A 24,693-nucleotide genomic window follows, 5' to 3' on the forward strand; every position below is an offset into this window, starting at 1 on the left:
TCTCAAAACTATAACAAAACATAATATCAACATGAAGCTGTTTTTGTAAGAAATTATATTGGACAAGAATGCTCAGAGAAATAAATATTTTTGACTGGCATAGTCTCCTTTACCATCACACATTGTTATAACCACCATAAGCTTGTGGCTGCATTGGCTGAGGAATCATGAACAGACATTTCCATGTATTTTCACATAGTTTTGAATATACAGTTTGAGTGATAGCAGGTCATTTCAAAGTTATAATCTCTGTTAATTCACCTAATATTGATCTATGTATTTTTCATTAAAAGTGATATTTTCAAAGCTTTGCTTTAGATTGCTGTTATTTTGGACAAGAAGCTGTAAGACCAGAGTGAGGTTGAGATGAAAGTTACCATGTGCTGTTTCACAACGTTTCACTTTCTGAATTGCAGTACCCTTCCTATTAAAGATCCTCATGTAGACAGTGCCTCTCCGGTGTATCAGGCTGTGCTTAAAACTCAGAACAAGCCTGAAGATGAAACTGAAGACTGGGGCCGCCGTTCTGCCAATCTGCAGTCTAAGTCTTTCCGCATCCTTGCCCAGATGACTGGAACGGAGTACAGTAAGTCAAATATCAAAACACCCCCATCATTCTAATTTTAGATTATGCCTTTATTTTCTTGCACCAGTATTAGTGACCGATAGTCCAGGACAATTCATGTCCTGCTTGTAGTTACTTTCAGTGAGAGCTAAGATCTGAGAGCCCTGTATGTAACTAAAGGGAACTATGAAATCGAAGTGTTACATCTCACCTTTGCTTTAAGAAGCAAATTATTTGATCTGCCAAGGCTCTCAGCAGAAGAACATCTGTGACCCTGAAATTCTTCATATTTACAAATCAAATCTGTGCAGAGTAATCTTTCACTTTTCAGCATTTTAGACAAACAAAGCAGTCAGTTCATTAGTAAAAAGATAACTTAGTTCTCCTGTCACAGTCTTTTATAGAAGTTACTTCCTGAGGTCAAAAAAATCATGGATCATCGTTTGCATCGTACAAATGGTTCTGTGTCAGCTTTTTATGTAAACCTGGATCTGCTGTGAATGTAATGGGAGCTTGAACTTTGCTGCTTATTGACTATGGAAATGTTTTTCTGATCACCTGGTAACTAACCTCAGATCTTGTTTCTGATCTAGAGAGAAGGCAGTTCAGGGCCCTTTCCCATAACGCAGGGAAATACTTATTTTCTCTTTGTATAAATGTGCTGCTGTCTCTGATGCTTTTTGACAAAACAGCAGACCCTCTCTGTAGGATCATTGCCTACAGCTGTGCAACATCGCTAATAAATGAATGAGAAAGTACTTGTAATAGCCACTTTCCCCCTAACATCCTGCTTCTTAGCTCTAGGGAACTACTCCTCTTCCCACTGTTATAAAACCTACTGCTGCAAAGTCAGCATGAGTGTACCTTTAGACAGGCTTTTGATACTCTTCTAAAGAATTTGTAATTTTATCATAAAGTCAATTCTTTCTTTCTTTTTTTCATTCTTTTTCTAACTGCAACCCTTTTTATCTGCAGTGCAAGATCCAGATGAGGAAGCCCTGAGGAGATCAAGGTAAGACACTCCCTGTGAAAAATATGGCGTTCTCTTTATTGATAACCAAATAATGTTTTAAATCAGCTTTAATACAAGCATATACAACTATTTTCTTGTCTTAAAATACTTTAACACTTTTGCTTAAATGTCACTAAAATTAAAATGCTATCAATGAGAATAATTTGAATGAAAAGGGTAACAAACTGGCATGTATTTAGGAAAGATGGTACAAACAGTGTGATTTCAGATCTGAAAGCTCTCTGCACATGCAACTTCCGTGTACTTTACTGCGTGTGTGAATGCAATGAGATCCTAAGACCAAGCCCTGTGTAACTGCTTGATGGTGTAACTGTATGAAAATACATAATGTTGTGATAGCATTGAAACTTATGTGCAATTTATTTGGATGATCCTGACTGCTATCCGATTCATCTGGAATGATACAGTAAAGGAGTTGTTTCCATCCATATCCATAACCATTCGCTTATGTTTTGTCTGAAATTAGTGCAACCCAAACCTGTAGAATATAGAGGCACAGGACTGCTTTTGCTAGTGGAGAAATGTATTTGTCTTTTAGGACCTAACAATAATGCTGATAAAATGGTTATGCTCAGAGAGATAACAACGAATTAAAGACCAGAGATCACCTTATGTTGTCCTACATGGCCAAGAAATAGACTTATTAGTGATTCTTTTGCACAGCTTAAAAATTGAAGTTTAATTGGAGCGTCCTACATACAGCCTAATTTTCTGTTTGCATACTTGAAATCCCTATATCATGGTAGCTTCTCTAATACGCTGGCTGGCTTGTGATGTGTTTTTGATACTCACATTTTTGTTTGTTTGTTTTTTCTTACTACTGCTTTTCCTTTTCTTCTTTTTACTGCTGTGTGTCTTTCATAAAGGCTTTGAGCTTTTGATCACAGAGCAAGTTACAAACATTGAGTCAGTGAGAAAGATGTCTGTCATCATCCCGGTGAAAATACAATACGTTTACTTTCAGTTTATGTCTGCTATAAACCTTCCACTGCAGTTCACTGAAGTTCATGGCTGGGTGTCTGAGTATCAGGCTTGACGTTACATCCCTTGTGGATTCATTTCTTCCCTCAAATGTGCAAGCCTAATTCGTAGTGAACGTGTTGTGCATTATGTGCTTTGATGTAATAGCACACATCCAAATCCTTACTATGGTGGGATTTAAGATGTTGTACTGAACCTAACAGTTCCCCTGCATGCATCTGACAGTAACATATTCTCATAAAGAAGCAATCTTTCTAGCTGTTGTCTGTGGGTTTGTAAGATACTAGGTATTGGGAATTAACATGGTATTGGATATGTTTAAGACAGTGAAGTAATTTACAGTACATGACTATATCTGCTGTACAGTGCATGTCTTGCAGTGTTGAGGTATCAGTGTGTGTTATCCTTTTTTTTTTTTTTTTTTTTTTTTTTCTTCCTCTCACGAGGACAGTAATGATTTTGAATGTATGTAGGCACAGCTGCATTACCTAGAGAAATTGAAGGATACTCATTGGTAGCAGAGGCAGAAGGGAATATATTGGGTAGTTATGCAGTGGCACAGTGCCATGGGTATGAGCTCTGCAGGGGCCTCCTACCTAGCACACTGATAGCTTAGCAGACTGATAGCCTGATCTTGGTGGTGCGGTGCTTGCCTCAAGCATTGTACCTACTCCACCTCTGGACTTTGTTTAGCAATAGTCCTGGCTATGCATGGGTCCATCGTATGTTTTCTTGGGTTTATTGATCCCTATCTGCTCCATCTTTTGGGAGGGTCCTCTGCCACTGTTGGTTTTGTAAAGGATGGAAGGACCTGTGTCAGATGCACAAAATTCATGCTTGAACTCTCCTCTCCCACCACAGTAATGGAGTAGGAACTCCTTGTTAGTGTCTTCTCCAGACACCCCATAACATGTACAACCACACCTTGCACCATGCCTGCCATTTGGAATCAACTGTAAGGCTTCCTGGACTCCCAAAAGCAAAAGGCTTATTTGGAATTGTGGAAACAGTCTTGCATAATTCAATGTTGCATTGATCCTGAACTGTTTTGACATTTGTGGGGGGCAACACTTTATTTTCCAAAACTTACACAGCTAGAATGGAGAACTTTGACCCTAGAGCAGACTGTGAGCAATCCTTCTCTGGTGCTTTCTTCTCTCTCCCTGTGTCAGTTCTTCAGTGTAGTCAGCATATAATGCCAAAGATTTCTTACAAATGCTTGAAAAAAGAACATACAGCTTACTTTGGGCAGGGTATTGTCACTTCTGGATTGCTCCTTCCAACTTCTTGACGCACTCTCTGAACAGAACCTAAAAAGCTTAGGAATCTTCAGGTGGCAGAGTATTCCTTTCTGTTAATGCTAAAGAGTGTAGTACATGACAGCCTTTTGTTTGTGTTACAGCTATTTTGAAGGCATGCATACAGTTATACCTTGCTATAAAAACATAGCAACATATATATAAACATATATATAACATATATATATATAAAAACATATAAAAACAGTTTGCTGTTGTGATGATTGTTAGGAAATGCTTTCCAGAAAGATGATATCCATTTCAAGTCAGGCAGATATTTCTTAATACTGCTTTCTTGAATGGAGAGATTTATCTTTGAAGCAGTAAGGGAATTCTTAAATTTAATGTAAGACCCACTGTAACTATAACCTATAGTAACTATAGGTTATATAGTTACTCTAACTATAACCTAACTGTAACTTGAAAAAACGCCACCATGAAGTTTCAGCATTTCAGCGAGAAATACTTTTTTTATTACTTCAAAATATAAAAGATAATTCAAAAAGCCATACACCATGATTCCCTTAGATTTAGAAAGACAAATTAGAAATATCAGTGAATTTGTTGACATTTACTCTGTTTATTGTCTTGTGCTATATTCAGACTGAGGATTAAAACCAGCCTGGTCTGTTCCTTTCTGTCTGGCTGATTTTGCTCTCGAGTTCTGCTGCATTAACATGGTTGCCTTGCACTTGGGGTTTAAATAATGAAGGGAAAATTACTTGTTTGCAATGAATCAAATACATTTGCAAATAACATTTTCCATTCTGTTTGATATACATCTCCTTGACTGTGCTCTCATCCCATGTCATCTTCCTCCAGCTTTTTATTTGCAAAATCTGAATTCAAACTCTAGAACATCTAGAAAAGTTTAAGCTCTGAGAGGTGCTGAACATTGCTTACAACTTGCTCAAGTGCCTCAGTCTGTAGTCAAAGGTATTCACAAGAGGTGGTTGACACTTCACAGGACTGTGCTTTTTAAAATCCCACTTCATTCTGCTCTTTCACACAAATGGCCAGAAATATTTATGCTACTGTCAATGCTTATATTCACTCCTATTGAGAGAACCTATAGAAAGTACTGCTGAAACCTGTGGCTGATTACAGGACAGCAGGAGGTAAATGTATCAATGTATCTGTCTATACTTACATTCACATTGACGTAGATACTACAGAATGGAAAATATTGCATTGATTTTGCTCTTGTACTGAATTAACTTTCACTGACTGCTTGGGTTGGGGAGGGAAGAGCCGAGAGAACCCACTGGCAGGAAAACACCAGGATTACACTGCATTTCTAGCAAAAGCAGCCCTGTAATACGAAGCAAAAGGCACAGAATATGAAGTTATATCAAGTTACTTCTCAGAAATGAACAACTGCAAAACACTTCATATGCAGTCTAAAAAGGATCGCCCAGCCTTCTTTGCGCTGATTTGAAAGCTGTGAAAAAATCCAAATAAATTGCCATTGCCCTAGTTGTAAGGCAGGGGAGTAGTAGTCATGTTCCCTAACCCCTTTCTTTCTCCCTCCTTTCTTCTCTGTCTTTCTCTCTCTCTGTCTCTGTCTTTCTCTCTCTCTCTTTCTTCATGCCACAGGGAAAGGTTTGAAACGGAACGTAACAGCCCACGCTTTGCCAAATTGCGCAACTGGCATCACGGCCTGTCGGCGCAAATCCTTAATGTTAAAAGTTAAAAGCCCACATTTAGCGGGCAAATATGTGAAACAGAGAATTACAGTAAAGAATTAACTGCTGTCCTGAGTTAGAGCCTAAGAGTGTCACACACATACAGGAAAGACTTATTGCTAGGGGTTTTCTCTGAGTGACTGTCTTTGGTAGATTTCTGTTGTTAGCCTGGAATCCACTCACTGTCACCGGAAGTAAAAATAACCATACAACCCTGTTCATGTTCTTTGATACAAAATAGATTAGCTTTTGTCCTTTGTGATGTTCAGTGTAACTTCAATATACAGATAGAAGGAAAAGATTACTATTGTACTTTCTTGACTTAGATTATAGGAGAAAATGAGAGGAAAGCAGATTTACTTTAGGGTGAGGAATTAGGTTTTTAATGAGTTTTTCTGAGGCTGTAAAGATAATTAAATAGGAGAAAGCAAGAGGAAAAGGAAAGCTGACTGAGCCTAGCCTAGAGTTTGCTAAACATACAGCGTGCTTAATTTGCGTAGTTGAATGATACTGTTTGAAATAAGACATTAGCAATGTTATTTTTCTTCAATATGTTATGCTAGCAAAAGTTATTTGCCAAAACCATTGCTGTAAGATTTGTTTGAAACCTGAATTTGTCATTAGATGAAAGATAGGGATAGAATGTGGTTGTTCAGGACTTCTTCCTAGATATGTTTAGGAGTGAGAAGAATATACATTACTGTTGGTGCACTGAAGCTTTTAAAAGCATCTTGTAAGTTTTAAGAAATGTGTTGCCCATTCTGTATTGTTCTTGCTTTGACCCACATTTTTCTGTATATAGCACCATGCTTTATCTGAAATAAAAGGATTTAAAACTAAAATAATTATGTGCCTGTTTTACACAGTACTTTATTCTGTTTTGAAAAAATAACTGAAAAAAACTCGTCTTTCCACAATAGAAAATTTGGTCAAAAAGCTTTTGCCTATTACCCGTAGTTCTTACTGACCTTTTAAATTATCTGAATTAGAATAAACCTGACAAAGTAGTTGGAAAAACAGCAACAGAAATGAACAAATACATTCTTAGCTGTGAATGAGAGCATGGCATCATTGGGAGACGCTAGGTGACAACCTGTTGATGATGCCATCGCAGGCATCCATTTGAATGCTATGTGTTCTTTGGCAATAATGCATTAACATGTGCACACAGCAAAGGTACCACGTTAATATGTGGTGCTTGGAGTGGGATCTTTGTTTCAGCATTACACCAACGCTTCAGTTTTAAACTGTGTCAGTCAAAATGCAGCACGTCTATCCAAAAGGCCCCCACGTTTCTGTATGAAGTACACCAAGTATCACTTGTACTTTGGTACTGTATACTTGTACACCAAGTATCACTTCCCTTTCTAGTTTATATTCTGATCATTAAATGCAACTCAATTAAACTGCATTTACAGTTTCCATAGAAACAGTTGATGTTAACCCTTACAGAAATCTGCATTAGGAATCCTTAGCAGTGATTGAAGCAGAAGTTGCTTGGTGATAAAGCACAGGTCTCCAGCAACGGAGGGTTAGTTATGTTGCAGCCCTGCCTACAGCCCAGTTAAGGAATTATTTTTTTTATAAAATTCTTTAAACTGCAGATTAGGTGCCTTTATCCGGTAGCAGTAATTCTGATCAAAGGGATTAATGTATGCAATTGAAAATCTTACACTTTTCACTGATTTCAAGCATCTGCAATTTATATCAACAGGCAGTACAAAAACAAGGCACACTTAAACTCTCATTTTGTGGGCAGGAAAAGCTCCTAATCACAGAGGATTTTGCATGAATCAACCAAATACATGAGTGTTTAAAGAATAATAATAATAAAAAAAAAAAAAGCACAACTAGCTGACATTTAAAAAACAAACAAAAAAAAAAAACACAGATGTTCGAGTATTACTTAAGACCATGGGCACTATTTCATTATAAAATGCACTTTTTTTCTATGTAAGTACCATAGCAATTCAGTAAACATGCTATTTAATGTACAACATTCATTTATATTTTCCTTATGGGAATGCAAACAAATTCTGATCTTATCTCACTAGCATCTGTGGAAAATCAGCATAATAGAACTGCATAAAATAAGAGCAACATTTTAACTTTTTCTGAGTGTTGCTTAGATCAGACATCAACTCAGGAGTTGGTAAATTTTATTTCTGTGTGGAAAATTGTGATGAAATTTAAAATATCAACATAGTTCACTTTTTTTCTTAAACAGCAGATGTACTTGAGTAGAAAATCATCCAGTTGTATCTTTCAACCAAATTAAATGGTTTTCTGAATAAGTACATGAGAGAGTTTTCACTTAGAGTTGTGTATCCTTAATGTTTTATGAACAGAACATGGATACTATTTATTTCAAATCCACCTACTGCATGTAATATAATTAAAAACAAAGTGTCTATGTTATGTATGAGTGTTTGTTTAATGCTACTTTTAAAGATACCTTTTAATGATCAGAAAAACATAGTTTGGTTAGGTATGAAATTAATGCAAATGCAATTAAGGGACATCTTACCTTTGCTTCTGTAGATTTAATAATAAGCAGTGCATATATACCATGTACTCACTCATAAAGAGATACAGGTACTACCTGTTTCCCTGGAGGCTAGAAAATAGAATCTAAATGCTCTACAAGCTTGTAGAATTTCAGTTCTTTATGTAAGCACAGGGAAAAAAAAGTAATAGAAAAAATCGTCAGTAGTTGGTAAGTTTTAAACCTTTTTAAATGCAAGACCAGAAGACCTTTTTGTGAAGGTGTTGTTATTAATCCCTAATGCAAGATTGTTTACCATGGTGTATTTCTACTGCTTAGTCCAATCCCCTTCAAAAAAACAATCTCCCAGCTGTTGAATTTCATTAATTAAACTCAGTCAGTCAATTTTTTTCTCTCCAGCTTCTTGTTTATATTTTGCTTTGTAGTTGCTTAACTCATACACCTCAAAAATCTGCTCTTACATTGTCATGGTGATCTTAGGGCCCCAGAAATGAATGTTACATTTATTTCCTTGTGTAATTATTAACAGGCCTTGTTTTTCCTTCCTGGGGGGGAGGCAGGCTTTTCTGTATGGTGGAGAAACTGGGCTGCATTTGTCTTTCTACTACATCGCATTGCTGGAGGCTGTGACAGGCTTAGATCTGGTGAGAACTCATCAGTAGCTTTGACAAGCCACTAGCTTTGCTATGGCTAAAGGTCAGGGCTGGCCTGGTTATGTCCCATTTCTAATCTGTCCAGGCTTATCTCATTGTATGTCGCTCCTGATCAACCAACCCCATCTTCCAGTGCTTCTTGACCATTTGTGGGAGTCTGCTGTTTCGCCTAGGAGAACTAGTCTTAGTGAATGTAAGGCTCAGACTAGGTTCCCCACTGAAGAGTAATGAGTCAAGTAACACCTCAAATTACCTTTGATGAGGGGCAGGCATACCTCTCCCAGGTTGAAGGTATTCTGAACCATGACTATTTTGCTGAGCAAATGACACTGGGTTGGTGACAATAGTGTCTTCTAAATAATCTTCATGTCAATAAGTATAGTACAATGTAGTACGTGGATAGTGATATTTGTACCCGGCCCTTCGCAATATTGCCAGTAAAGCTTAGTGTTAGAAGCATTTAATGAAGATACAGCAAAGCTGATGCCACTAGGAAATCAAAACCAAAAGGCCTTCCAGGTAAATCTGCTTGTCTGGTTATGACACAGGGAAATGCTCATCTTCTGCTGTGGTATAAGACCGTTTGATCTAAACTAACCCTTTTCCTGAATACTGCTGCCTTGTCCTCTACCCAAATGGCCTCCTCCTCACCTCTTACAGCGCTTAGTTTGCAGCAGGAGTACTGACTGCATGCAGTGCATGCTGATGGACGTGGCAAGAGTGTCCCTTTAAGTAAGCAGGCATGAGAACTTGACCTCTCTTCCTTCTGTGCATGAAAAAATTGCAAGAGAAGGAAGGTTCTGTGGCTCCCTTCCTTGCCTCCCTCTTTTCAGGCCTGCCTGCATGGGTAGGAGAAGAAATTTTTTTGCTATGTTAAAATAGAGGTCATTTTCTCTCCATTGCAGTTTCTCTCTCATTATGTACAATTGTGGAGTATATCTTCAGTAGTAGTAAGGTACAGATATTTTAGGGAATACTTTATCACTTCTGAGAAGTCAAACATGTTTCACAGAGATGTCTGAAGCCTTCATGGACAGGAAGGGGTGACCAACTTCGCACTTGCACGCTCAGGTTCCCGCAAGGAATAAATGATTCTGTGGCTTCTTTAGCAGTGGCTACCATGGGCTTCAGTGACCATTATACCTTCAGAAAACAAAGGGACATTTGAACAAATTCCACTTTGCAAATGTAAAAAGTTAGACTTTTGGCACAGTACATGACAGTAGTAGATCTTGGTAGTACCACACGATGGCTTCCTTTAATCAGCCGCCTTCTGCAGTATTCATAAAAAAAATTGGCAAAAATTTACTCCCAAGCACAGTAATGTGCTTTGTTCTGCTTAACAAAGCCATCTGATACCACTGAGATAAGCTAAGGTGCCTTCACCTCCTTTCCTTCATTTGCCAGAATTTGCAATGGTTCGCCTTGCTGACTTACCAGCAGTCAAAAACTTCCTATCTTTATGCTAGGCAGATTAGCAAAAGTCCTTCTGAAGGATGTAACTTATTTTTCTACAACAGCACACAAAAATAAAGCAGGCTTCTGTGGTTAGCTTTTGTGTGTTTTTGGTGTTGTTGTTTTTTCATGTTTAAGGATCATTACTAAAAGGTGAGTGAGGATCAGAGTAAAACAGGGTATTTACTTAGTGCAGTTATCACAGAATCATAGAGCCATTCCATGATCACTACGCTAAATAAATACATCATTTTATTCAGATTCGCACTCACCTTTTAGTGCCTGAAGAGTGACAAAAATGTAGAAATAGTGAATAAACTCAATTGTTTCTATGGAATGTTGGAGTGAAACCAGAAGGGAAAATTGATCAATTGTCTTCCCAAAACATTGCAAATACTCCTTGAAGTTCTGTGGGAGAAGTGAATTTAGGGACCACAAATTCCTTGTTTCCAAGCCAGTTCTCTGCAGAATCCATTGATCAAAGATAGGAGCCATTAGGTCTGCTGTATCCAGTTGAATGCACTTGCTTAAAGGTGAAAGAGTGAGGCCTCCAGCTGAAACAAGCAAATACAATGGAATCTTTCTCAAAATATAGAAAGTAAGGCATAAGCTAACAGATCTTGTCAAAGCTCAAGGTTCACTTTTGTGTGTGGGTGCAGTGAACTATATTTTAAAATCTTTTCTTTACCATCTCACTCTTCTGCATGTTCCTGTCCGCATTTCAGCATGGGCAGAAATTCACATCACTTTTGTTCCTTCTGTGCAACTTCAGAGATGCCTGTATGCATCTTTCCACTGATGCCGATGGCTAATCAAAATATCAGTGCACAGCACTGCCTTCTTCTCTTACTGTACTCTGTTTTCTGCCATCGTCTGCAGTCCAAAAAGGAAAAAGCAATTCTTGCATGTAGCAACTTTCCAATAGGCATGGGTAAGCCCAAGGTCCCGAGCTGCGGTCTGTGGATTCTGACTAGTCCACAGAGCGTTGTTTAGGACAAGCTGGAAAACTGGCTGATGGGACAGCACTGGCACTGCTTCCTCTTACTCTGCTTTTCTAAATTGCATTCATGTCAGCAGAATTATGCTAAATACTAACTGCTTCCTAATAGTTCATTACCATGTAAACAATTGTTGTTGTTGACCAAAATGTTATATGATTACAAATAAGAGAGAGGGAAGGTAAGAAAACCCTTAAGGGAATCTGTGAAATAAAATGTACTCCACATTCTAGAGAGGAGGGAAAAAAAAAAAAAAAGACAACTGCTGTAACTCACACCACTTAGTTACTTGGTTCAGGAACCAAGCAGATAAGATGCACTAATGCACCTTCAAATGGATGAAAATGCTATGTAGAGAAAGTATGAAGTTTCTCACCATCAATGTGCACAAATTAAAAATTGGCTCTAAAAACTGCTAGCGGACAGTGAGTTCAATGAGTTCTTGTTTTGCTCTCAGCTGCCCTGGAGCAATACGAAATCATGATGAGAGAGAATGCTTCAGTGATTGGGGAATCGCTTCCAGTGTACAATAGCTGAACCTGTGAGCACTCTAGACAAAGAAGTGCACAAACACAAACTGAAAGTTCTGATCCTGTGTTCAGGTGCCTGCTGGCAGATGTTTGTGCTTTACCAGCGGGGTTCTAAAAAGTTAGAGGGAACTGTTCAGATAGATCTGATTACAGAATTAAGGCCGAGATATGGGAAAACTATCTGCCATAGCTTTTGAGCTCAAAAATACACAAGCTTAAATTGTTCCATACATTCAGGATTTTACAGTCTTTGTTCTTATTAAAGTGCTGAGTTTTCCAATAAGATAAATTGGAGTACATACTTGCATGCCAAATGTCCATACATAAATCTTGGACAAGTTATCTTCCCTTTCACAAACACAGATGCTGCTGTATTTCTACATGTACTTATTATTTGAATGCTTAATGTAACAGCATACATAGATGCCACTAAAATGCATCCATAGGAGATACTTACTGTGATGTAGTGAGCTGCTTTGACTGAGTTTCATACTACCTGTTGAGAATGAGTTGGCTGTTTTTTTTCACTGAATATATGGCAATGCTTTTCCTATTCTGTGGCACTGTCTGCACAAACCAGGATACCTTCTGGGAGAAATGTATTTCCCTGTTTTGAAAAGCAGACGTACTAGCAGGATATATTGTGATTGTTTTGGCGTGGGCTGCTCACATTCTTAACTACAGTGGCTGAAAAAGAGAGACTAGCTCTTCTTCTACTCCTTTTTTTCTGATCCCAAGCTAAAGTTTTAACTAAACCAGCATGATAGTCATCTTCTGTCCTCTCCAGTTAACTGCTTATGTTTTTTTTGTGTGTGTGTCTTGTGGTGTCTTTGTTAAGATAATAGTTTGTTACAGTTACAAAGATATAGCTTGGGGGGAAGCCATCTCAATGATTTCGTATTCATGTGTTTATAGAAAAATTCCTAGCTGCAAACACAGAAAGCTAGAAAATGCCTTCTGGATCAGAACAGCAGTTAATGTAGCTCAGTGTACAGTTGCCAAGAGTATCAGTATCTCATGCCTTCAAGGCAAAAAATGTTTGGAAGACAATTAGGAAATAACTTTCATACAAGTTTCTCCCCAGATAACCTATAAGAATTTTTTTTAATTATTTTGTGACTTTAATTTCTTAAAAGGAAATTTTATCCATAGGTAAATATGCTTATGTAAATATAAGCATCTGTTAGGATGAAAGCTATTATTAGTCTAATAAGGAAAAGTCCTGTGAATTCACAACATGCTGGTAGAAAAACAGAATTTTTAATTTCAGGAGACCCTATAGACCCTAATCATCTGTAAGTCTTAGTAACTATTTACTTTTTGACAGCAGATCTGTCAGGCATCTTCTTTGTTAGAAGACTGTTGGATGATCAATACAGGAAAATACTAATAAAGTGAATTTATAAATTTGTAAATTCATATTTATAATTCAATTAGTATTTATAAAAATAGTTCCTTTATTTCTTACTAAAGACAGTGAGAGTTGGTATTTTAAATAGTTAGTTGAGTTTGGGGGATTGACTAATTTCAATTCTCCGCCCTGCCACAGACCTTCTATCTGGCCATGGGCAATTCTATTTAGTTCCTCATCTGTAAAATGAGAACAACTTGCTGCATGGCAATGCTGAGAATAAATAATTATGGTGTTCATTTATTACTTCAGTACTGAAAGAAAAGTTGAAAGACCATGTGGTCTCTCAGGACGCCAATCTTTCCCAATGCCTTCGGATCTTCATTACAGATTAAATGATTCTGTCTCTACATTTTAGTGGAACAACAAGCAGCTGTTCAAGAGTGTCTAGATCCTCTAAGGGGAAGGTAGATGGAACATAGATGCACATTCTCAGAATCTCGATTAGCTTGTTACATGTATGTGACTGTTTGGAAATCTTTTTCCATTTGGTTTCCAAATATAAAATGATAAAGTGTTCTGCTGTTCAGCACATACAGTTCAGATTCATCAGAATCAGTTATTAGAAGCTCTCTGAAGTTTCTCCCTATCTTAGTGTCCACTAGAACGCACAAGCTGAATGAACACAATGCAAATGAACTTTGCATTTTGTTACCCCAACTGATACAGCTCTTGCTATTGTGGGGGAGGGAAGGATGCTATCCAAGTCGTTCCATTCACTCTGTCTTTATGACCGTATCATGTAGTATAGTTTTGTGAGAAAGAAACATTTCGTAGCTTCCGTTGTATAACATACCGATTTATTGGGATAGACAGTCTGCTGCATACAGAAGTCTTGTTTGAGACATGTCCAATATTTAATGAAAGCTGTGGGAGTTGGAGTGTTCTCTCAAATAATCATTGACTAAGGCCTTTCTATCAAAAGATATTTTAGCTAGGGACCTAAAGGGACTGTAGAAGAAACAAAACAAAACCATTAATATTAAATCTTGCCCAGGTAGCTCAACACTAGTGTCGTTTATTTGAGCAGCATGTGTAACCACAAAGATACAAACTGCTCCTAATATTCTGAGCCAAATTCTTTCATGTAAAGGTATCGAGTTTACCAAGCCTGTCCCGGCGATGTGTTTGACTCAAAAGTAAGATGAATTCTGCATTTAGATTGCAAAAACAGTTTGAATGTAAAGGCTGGAAATTCAATAGCCTGTTCCTCGAAATATGAGTATCACCAATAAAAGTCAGATCTGATTTTGACCTTTCTCACTGTTAGCGGAACAGGAATTATGCCTATTGACTGGGAAGAGAAATAGTTCCTAAAAGTAAACTGTCAAGGAACTATTGTGTGCCTTTGAGCTTGTCTTTCCTTTACTCTCTGCCGTTTCCTTTGCTTTATTCTGTGGAAGTATGTTTACTATACATCTCTCTCTATCTGTAACCTTCAAAACTCCCCCTGCCATTGTCATTCAACATTATCCTATACTGATACGCTCAGGAAAAAAGCTTTTGTAAAATCCCAACCAGTCAAGTGATTCTGCAATTCAAGTGATTCTGGGATTCTGCGTTTTTAGTATAGCCACAGCTAGGAGACTGGAAGAGTTCTGATCAAATTAATAGTAACACCAGAGGCTTAATGCTGCTTCTGCCCTACCCCTAACTGCCTGCCTTTTCCTCTTGCCTATATTTTTTTCATGAATATTTGGTAACACTGGAAATAAACAATGCCTTATTCTCTTTTGGCTGCAACTGTGTTTTTTAAGTCTGGTGCATGATTATGGCTCTGTGTATGCTAACACTCTCCTGTCCTACCTGTACCCCCACCAGTTTCTAATGCATCCTCCCCCACTTTGTTTCAGCCTGGCTTTCCAACACAGGACATTCCAGTGAACTTGCGGCTTGGTTACCATACAGATAGCGTTTGGTTTCTCATTGCTTTAGAGTGGTGAACAATTCATCTTATTAGGTGGTATTTATGTTCTAGTCAGATTCTTCCATTCTGATGAGTGTAATATTCTTAGACACATCTGAGGCTCATTTCAAATCTACTTCTGTGTTTGAAAGTCTGGCTTCAATTCATTTATTTTGGGGTTACGTTTTAGTCAAGAACTTTTAAAAATTGGAAGGGTATCTATTGGAAGAGTATCTATGCCCAAATCTTTGCTGATGGACTGGTGTTTATAACTTTACTGGTGCTAAACTAAGGGAAATGTGTGTATGTATGCATGTGTACATAAATAAACACAGACCAATATATAAACTACTACTAATAATGCAGAAAATACTAAGAACAGTCTTTGAAACGTAATTTAAGGCAATGGTTGGCACTCAACAAAACAAGTTAAATAAATTCTTGTATTTCTTCTACTGAAGAACTTTTCAGAAAGGAGGTTCAGTTGGTTAAATGAGGTTAAATTCGCTTTGTGTCTTGTAATTTTAGATCCCAGTTATGGATCTAATTTGGCATATTTTAACTTTAAGCATGCTGAAATTTCAGCACAATGTATTGACTAAGAAAAGATGTAACCCACCGTATTGCTAAATATTGAGACTTATCTCAGTTATTTAACTCAACTGGATTTCAAACAGGAGTCTAGAGTTTAAGGATTATAGTGTTCACAAAAATACCCATTTGTTATCTTCTTCCATAACTATGCAGTTGCTTGCACTTAAACTGATCATTTATTTCTGTAGGCGTGTGTGAGTGTTTACAGGATAACAGCTCAATGTTCTATCGCTGAAATTGAGGTGGACTTACTTCGCACTTCTGAAGGGATGACTTTTCTTGTTTCTAATCAAACTTAGAACTGAGAAAACTAGTACTTATTTGGGCAGGACAGAGAACTTTTAAGTGAAGCCAGACATATACAGTCCATCAGATGCGAGTCTTTGTTAACTATTTAATTCCTTATCACTTCATAGTGTTGGATCTTGAGGACTGCCCAAGTCCGATTTTTACCACTTGGAGTTAGCATCAGATTATGTTTTGCTGGAATACAATTGTATTTTTCTTTTAAAAGAGAACTTTAAACAAAAGTCAAAATTACGCCTAAAATTATATATGTAGATAATGCCAGATTTGTAACTGTTAATTTCTCTTCATTTTTCTTTAATATTGAACAAGAGAAAAAGTTTACAGGAAGCTTGCAAATTCAGTGGGTTTCACTTGGAGAGCTGAAAGTGTTTCTCTCAGCTTTATTTACAAGCAACCACTCTAGGATGCTTTTGGCAACCAAACATTTCTCCTCAATTCATCTTCCTTTGTCCTGTGTGGTTGGTTTTCTTTGTTGTTGTTTTTGTGTTTTGTTTTTGTTTTCCTCCCACACCACTTAGAGTTGCATTTGTTTTATTCATATGGTATCCCCTCCTTTCACAGAGACAAGGAAAATGTTGCTGCAGCATCAGAAAACAGGTAATGTCTGCTCTGCGTGTTCTGTTTATTCCTTTTCAATTTGTCTCAATTTTACTCATTGTTCTTACCTCAAAGCCATATGAAATTTGTACAATTTGAGTGGGCAATTACGGATAGAGGTTGCAACTAAGCAGGTTTTGGGGCATTTCTTTTTAACGTAGAGTTCAAATTTCTATGAGATGGTAGCAAACTATGAAACAGGGCAGGGTAGATTGAGTAGCTCAACTTATAAGCCTGAAAAATTAGAAGGTTTTATCAGGTCTTGTTGAAATGGAATGTTGCATGTTTGATAGGGTTTTAAGAACAATTTCCATTTTAAACTTTGTCTAGGTTGTTCAAGATGCTTTTAAGATCTAAGAAAGAATCTTTTGGGTATTATGAGAACATTTATATATCTGATTCTTGCATATGTTGTTTTATCCTTGCTGGACTTTGAGGTTCAAAACACACCACTGTAAGTAACTTCCTTCAATTCAAAAGTGGTTTTCTACCAAAGAATCCCAGCACACTTTGCAGTTACATATAGAAACATATCTATAAAGGTACACACAAGTACTGGAACAAAGTAAATTAGTCTGATCGGTTATTTAATGGAGCAAAGAAATGCCTCTTATTAGTTCATGCCATGAAACAAATTTTACCTCACTGCTTTTCTGTCTTGTTCATCCCTCCATAAACAGTGCACAACTACTTTGTTTTTAAGACTTCTCGCATTTGAACAAAGGTCACCCAGAACTAAAATCCAAGTGTAAGCATTATCCTCACTAATGACCTGAGCAATGGTAACTGGCACTTGGAATGCTAGGTAAAATAAGAATTCCGTCAGAAGAATTAAATAAACCCCTTGATTACTGCGTAAAAAATGTATATAAATTAAATTGAAAACTGAAGTAACACGTTAGCATTTCAGTAGCTGTTTGACTTTTGCAAAACCATCTACAGGACTGTGCAGCTGCTCCACTGAAATCTCTTCTTTTGGATTTTACCAGGAACAGTTTCTGATGTATGACTGGTGTTAGTGTCACACTACATTGCCTTAATCTTGCATGGTTTGTCACACCATAGCTTTTCTCTACATCCATTATCATCACAGCTTTGCTATGTGTCTTATTTTGGTATGCCTAGCAATATGGTTTCCAGATTTAACGCAAGGTACTTTTTTGGATTCTTAAATCCTTTCCTGGTCTTAAGCTGTAATGAACTATCAAGCTTTGTCACAATTTCAAATGCAGTACCATGATGATCTCCTATGGTGTAAGGAATTTAGGGATACAAAAAGAGGACACTGCTGGGTACTTACAGATTTAAATCTTCCAGGAAAAAGAGAAGACAGAAAAATGAAGCCTTCATTATTAAACCCAGACTTGACTTTTCAGTTAAGAGGTTCAGCATCTTTGTTAGTCTTCTTGTGTGGCCCTCCTGCCCCAGCTTTGCCTGCTGCATACAAATAATAACTGCTGTCTTAAAGGGGCAGGTATTAGTGTTCTAAGGTGCTACTTTATTTAGCATGGGTAGAGAACACCAAGTATCTCTGAAAACAACAAAAAACAAACAACCCTTTTTCTGTTAAAGCAACCAGCTTCTTCTATGGCTGGAATTCTCCCTCTCCCTCAAAAACGTGCTGTTATCTAGGTGACATGATAACAAATATCTCATTTACAAATTCCCTTGTAATCTTTGTTACCCAGGCCTTCAGCTACTACACATGCGCCACAGTATGTGACCTCAAGTATTTGGCATCCTCCTCAGTCATGCACCAAGGATGCCAGCACTGACAATGCTAAGCCAGTGGCCTCCAAGGGGTCTGTGAGGCTTGGAGCGGGTACAAGTCAGAGGGAAGCCAGTTTCATCACTACTGGCCAGAAAGTCCCTCTAACTTCATCCAGTAATCGAAGGTACACTGTGACGTGTAACTGCGTAACTGACCTGGTTTGGAGCTTTGGAATGGTTTGGTAATAACAATCTCTAACTCCTCCAGACAGAAATGCCCATGGCCTAAAAGGCAGATGCGTAAGTTCCATAAATTCCAGCAACCCCAAGTTCCCATGGATTTTACATGTTAAAGTGACACTCTTAACGATTTTGTCTAGAATATACAGGCTAGAGCCATTAAGCACCTTGTGCAGAAAAGCAGCAGCTGATACTATTCACTGTATTTCTACAAGCATTCACATATTCAAATGCAAAATTCTTCCACAGTCTTTCTCTAAATATCTTCTCCAGCACTTTTCTTCTAAAAATGCTAATGTAAAACAGATAAGTTTTGCCTATTCATTTTGATTTTGACCCTTATATTTTCAATTTTATACAAGACATCTGTTGGATGACTTGAAACAAAAAGGACTTCATGCATTATATAAAGGAGACTAAGTGCAGCTGTAATAATCTATTCAATTGTTATTTGGACAGAAAGTCACATAATTTAGGACTCAACTGAGATCACGAAGAGTCATCTGCAATTTATTTTTAATGTTTGAGTGCATTTGTTCCTCTGTTTCCTCATTATGGTTGTTAACCATTATTATCCTCTTAACCTCTACTGATCTGTGTTACTTTTCATGAGTGAAAATCGGTCAAGTAGAGTATGTGTTTGTGTTCATCCACTTAACTTACTCACATCATGCATTTTATGTTTGTTAGAAATACAGAGATGTTTCAGAAAATACATTTCCTTTGATTTTCCCTAAAATGCAAAATACTGTAAAGATTAAAAGCGTACAGAATACCTGTTTAAAATAGAAAACAAACTTAATAATGAAGCTGTTAAAATAGGTGACTTTTTTATAAAATGGCATTCATGTTTACAAACTACCAAAATTCTTCCATGCCTGAATAACTTAAAAAAATAATAAATTGAAATTCTAGAAAGGTGATTTGGGGAAAAAATATTTAATATCTACATAAAATATCTAATTAGAATTCATAGTTGGTCAATTAAAAACAGTCAAGTTAGTCTGAATTCTTTCTATAAAAGAGAATTAGTTACCAAATGTACACATTATATGTAGTAAGATCACCCTGAGTTTTAAGGTTTTTATATATTTCATTTATATCTATTCTACTTCCTTTTTCTGTTAAACAGTTAATGTGTTCTGCCCTGCAGGAATGTGATCAAGCCTCTAACATTTTACTCACATTAAAAATCTATTACAGCATGTAAGATAAATTTTCTTTCTATTTCCCTTATTTTTTTAAGGTATTTCAGTATATTTGCATTTAATTCATATGTGTTTGTCCAGTTGACATCTGTCTCCACACAGGTCCACGTCTACATACATTCTCCTCTTTCCGTCTTTCCTCTTTTTTTTTTTTTTTTCTTTCTTTCTTCTTTAATGTGTATCAATGAGTATGTGTTTTGGTTAACATTTTGGAGATTGTTACGACATATAAGTATCCTCACTATTTTCTTCTATTTAAGGTATGAAGTTTTGATTCTTCTGATACCTGTAACAATTTTCATTTCAGTGAAAATAGACAAAATAGGTGAAATCACTGTTTTTTTTTAAAGACATGCATGAAATTCCATTATAAAATGGAATATAATATTGTACAGTTTGTCCTTTCATGTTTGCTCAATCAAAGATGTGTAAGTACAAAATTTAGAGTCAACATCATGTCATGTGAAAATTCCAGTGCCTGTTGTTGCTGGTGGGGGGAATTGTGAGAGTATTCCTTTACCTTAAAACTCAGGAATAGACTAGCCCATGATCCATAGCTGTGATGTGTAAGATACAGTTACTTTGCTACATAGCTATCTAACTGATGCAGTATGAATGAAGTGGAAAAATTTACAACATAATGCAAATGCATCAAGAGGGAGAGTTAATCTCTAATTTAAATGCAGATTATGATGAACAAACTTTTGCAAAAGTGAGGCAAAAGTTTTTCACATAATGACTTGAAATCCAGAATTGCAAACAAGGTTAGCTGAAATAAGAGACACCATCACTTAGACTACCAAACCCACAGAACAAGGTGTCATATGAGAGGAGGACAGGGGAAATGGGACAGTCCCTTGAAGAGCAAGAGGTGTCCTGAATTCTGAAGTACTAAATGCTCATTCTAGCTCCTGAGGAGTGCAACTTGTAAGATCAGTGTTTTTGAAAGAAGCAAAAGAAAATATTAGACAGAATGGCTGAAAGACAGAACTCCCCACTCCCCCACCGAGAACTTTTAAATGACATAGTAATTTTTATTTGTTTTATTGACAACTAAATAATGAATATACATATTACTCTCCTTTTGTTAATATCTAATTAATTGACACAATCAGCAAAGACCTAGAATCTTGTAAATCCGTCAAAATATATTTTTTTTTTCATTGGATGTTAAGAAGAGCTAGTGGGAGACGAACTGAACCTCACAAAAGATTGTTTCAATTTTTAACTCTGTTATCTTTCAAGGTTGTTTAATGGATCAACTTTACCCAATTTGTCTGTCTGTAACAGATGAATAATACTTTTCAATCTGAGTGACAGTGTAAGGCTAAAATATGTTAACGAGCACTGCACGCTCACATAGCAAGCAGTGCAAGACATTAGCAAAATGGCCACAGGATACAAGACTAGACTTTGTTTATTTAAATCTATTTTGCAATCAAAGATAACATGATAACAGAGAAGTATAAATGTTTATTTTATCTGTGCCACAAGAGGACCCCAAGGATAACTCATGCTCATCACCCAAGTGGTTTTAAACCTAAGATAGTAAAATGTTATGCTACTTTTTTTTCCTTACATACTCTTCTTATGTGTAAAAAGGTGAGGTGTCTCATCATTTGATAGGTTGGCCAGTGTAACATGGGGTGAATTTAGGGCAGAGATGAGCTAACAATCAGTGGACTCTTAAACACATCTTTCCAGTACCTATAGGGCAGAAGACTGACTGAAGTCAGCACAGAAGTGTGCTGACTATATCTCTAGACTTTCAGAACCTGCAGGAAACCTGCTGCTACAAAACTGTAATAATATTCCTTAAACTGCTTTTCTTTATCTAATTAAGAGGTTTACTCTTTAATGTAAACTTCAGCTCCTGGAGTAAATACCGCATGAAATTTATCCTAACTCAAAGAGTTTGTGACAGGGTCTATACAACTGTCGAAGTACTGCACGCCACGCTCCCTGTCACTGGCTTCAGTGGGAAGAGGACTTCAGTGTTGTATAAGATCTGGGATAAATTTCAGTCAGGACCAAAAACTGCATTACAGTCTTAACTGCTCATATGAAAAGGCCTAACAAATGTCTTTTTTATTCTCCCCCCATCCCCTCCCCATCCCCCCCCCCCCCCCCCCCAATAATTGTGCTTTTCTCTCAGTAACACAGCCTGCTACTATGTTTGCAGATTCAGCTGCAAACATAGGTTTCATGCTCTACATTTAAATATGCACCTTTTTAAGATGCTTCCTGTTTTATTTAATTCAACTCTAATTAGTATCCCTGTTGAGCATGCTCCGGTGTCTACCAGCTCTGCCTCTGCTCCTGCACCACATGCTTCAGCACATCAGCCTGCTACTGCTGCTCAAAATACAGCCAGTCTGATGACACCGCCAGCAACCACTCCCACCTCAGTAGTGCAAGAGTCTTTCTCATCCTCCTTCCAAAGGTAACGCTTTGTTGCTTTTTCCTTTTGCAGATGTACCCCTGTATGGCTCTGGAAATGCTGCATACACATTCTAAACTTACGAATGTTGTATGTACATGCTGTAGCCTTTTTATATGCTTTTAGTTTTTTGTTTTGTTTTGCTTTCTTATTTTGAAGTACATTCATGTTTGCGAAGAACTTGCAAAATAAAACTGGCCTAAATCTTTTTTTTTTTTTTAAATAGCATTGTCTGGTATATACCTTACATTTTCAAAAAAAAAAAAAAGTTTGGGGTTAAAACCAAGTGTTTTTTTCACTGCTTGTAATAAAACCAAAACAACATCTCACAGCTTCTTTTAGTAGTGTTTCTAAAGTACGACATGAAATGGAAAATTCAAAAAAAATAAGTAATTTACTCATGTGATTGAGCTTATCATATTGTAGCAGATGTCAGTAGAACAGGGTGCACAGTGACCAGTAAAACCACACATCTTATGATTGAGTGCAATTCATCTCTAATAGTTTGATCTACTTTCTTTTTTTTTCTAATGCATTTCAGTTATAGAGCTAATGCGAGTTTCTAGGAGTTATAGTGGTATATCAGAAGCAATAAGGCTCAGTCTGTGAAGAAATAGATGAGAATTATGCTGCCGTCACATTACAGCAGTTTTGGGGATAGTACGAGTGAATTTTTGCTGTATATTATTCGTTCATCTTTGGGTTTTGCTACATTAATATTCCTAAAATGTTTATATTTTATCCTGCTTTAAAAAATCCTAGGAAAAACACACAATCAGTAATACAAACTACTTTAAATAAGTGAGATCTAAGATGTAGTCTGCCATATCTTAGAATTCTGTAAATAGATTTGGAAGTGTTCTTAGCTCTATTTCTTGTTTAATTTTTTCTATTTCACTTAAATTATATACGAATACCAACTACTTAGTTTTTCACTTTAGTCATTTTTTTCCAAATCATCACCTACTGGATTCCAGAGTTTTTATTCCAGTGCAAGAAAACCAATCGTCCAGCCAGCAAAGGAGGTTTGAATAACGTATTATACTGTAATTCAGAACTGTGCTGAAAGGCATGTCACCTGAAAAAATGATATGGCTAAAGCAATTTTATCCTGTTGTTGAAACTGTAACATGAAATAAAAAGAATTATCTAATACATGCCTCAAAAACAAATGCCTCTATTCAACTAATCATGCCATAAGTTTTAAGGAGAATCTTTTATCTGGTATTGCTTTCATATTAAAATGTTTAGCTTGAATTCAGACTCAAACATCCTCAGGTCTTGCAGGTAAAAATATGTATTGTTGGCAAAAGTCCTGTCCTGAAATATTGTCTGTCTTAGTTTACATTCTGTTTTTAAGATCTTTTACATTATGTGTGCATTTTGTCTTGTGTTTGTAGGGTTGTTGCTTGGTTGTGCTATTCTGTAAGTCTGCAGATGTACACTACAGATAACCGGTTCCTGGTAACTATGCAGCAGTCCTCTTGTACCTGAACTCCGACAAAGCCTGGTTCTGATATCATGATTTTTGTCCCTGTGAAATTATTTTGTACATACTTTCATGCTTTTACTGTGTCTTCTGCAGAGTGCTTGCAGCCCCCAGCTCTCTTTCACAACCTAAGCCTTTCCTTGGGTCCAAGAACATGTCATTAGCAGCTTCCACTATTTCATCTGCTATCTCATCTCAGTCTAGGTATATCTACAAAGCTCTTTTCTGTTTCTTTTTAATACATTTGTTTTGATTCTGTATTACTCAATTTTAAGGTTTTCTGCTTCTTAAGAGATTGGTTTTGTGAAGAATATTGAAAAGTCTGATGTGTTTAATGGAATAGTCTTCTTGCTTGATCATTCACATTAAACCCCAGCCACTAAACACCTAAGGTTTAGTCTTAGGATATGTAACCACAACATCTTTTTAGATCAAAGGTATTTCAGTTGATAAATTTGTCCTGTTTTTGCCATCTTAAAATGAAAAGATGTGTCAGGCCTCAGTAAGGCCAGGCAGGAATGACAAACCTTTTTTTTCTCCTCATGGTCAAGACACAGGATCATAGTTTAAGCATCTGATGCACTCTCAAAGGACCACAGATCTCCATTTATTACGGTCTTAGTTGTGGCTAATGAAAGACTACTGATAGGCAAAGATAGGATCTATCACAAGAAAGAATGCTGCTTTACTGTCCCACTGCTAAACTTTTTCTTAGCTTTCATTAACACTTTGTCAAGACTAACAGAGGAAAAATCAGTAGATTTTAAGGTTCATTATTTGAACAGTCTTCACAAATAATGAAAAAGCGAGTCAGTGATACATTTGAAGTGGTCATTATCCCAAGTTTTTTTTACCTTAAAACAAAATGTAGTTAGGAATCACCCAGAAGTGTTGCTTGAAATGAACAAAGCATTTAAGTTTGAAGGCTACGCATTAGAGGTAAAATAATCTTATTCAAGAGTATCATAAAAACAGCAGTTAAGCACTATGCACTATTACATCCTTGGAAGCATTTTGGTTGGCTTCACATCACTGAAACCAATGCAAAAATGAAATGCTACAGAACAGAAGATCAGGAGAATTGT

At 36.8% G+C, this 24,693-nt stretch overlaps 1 protein-coding gene and 1 long non-coding RNA gene across 25 annotated transcripts in view; one reads left to right on the top strand and one right to left on the bottom strand.

Moving 5' to 3' along the window:
* The window catches only part of LDB3 (LIM domain binding 3), a 118,642-nt gene that overhangs the window by 71,479 nt on the left and 22,470 nt on the right, over window positions 1-24,693 (top strand). For 9 of the 22 annotated variants that reach the window (XM_068689394.1, XM_068689391.1, XM_068689395.1 and 6 more), the window contains 6 exons: window positions 417-586; window positions 1,541-1,577; window positions 16,486-16,521; window positions 18,210-18,416; window positions 21,952-22,122; window positions 23,705-23,812. In XM_068689394.1, the coding sequence (XP_068545495.1) occupies window positions 417-586; window positions 1,541-1,577; window positions 16,486-16,521; window positions 18,210-18,416; window positions 21,952-22,122; window positions 23,705-23,812 (729 nt within the window). Of the gene's footprint in view, window positions 1-416; window positions 587-1,540; window positions 1,578-5,473; window positions 6,408-16,485; window positions 16,522-18,209; window positions 18,417-21,951; window positions 22,123-23,704; window positions 23,813-24,693 lie in introns of those variants that run through there. The other 13 variants (XM_068689396.1, XM_068689397.1, XM_068689400.1 and 10 more) reach the window with 7 other exon arrangements.
* LOC137859908 (uncharacterized) overlaps window positions 1-24,693 on the bottom strand; it is a 91,015-nt gene that overhangs the window by 31,577 nt on the left and 34,745 nt on the right. The gene's annotated exons all lie outside the window — the stretch shown is intronic.

The sequence above is a fragment of the Anas acuta genome, chromosome 7, assembly GCF_963932015.1.
Source record: "Anas acuta chromosome 7, bAnaAcu1.1, whole genome shotgun sequence".
Taxonomy (NCBI): Eukaryota; Metazoa; Chordata; class Aves; order Anseriformes; family Anatidae; genus Anas; species Anas acuta.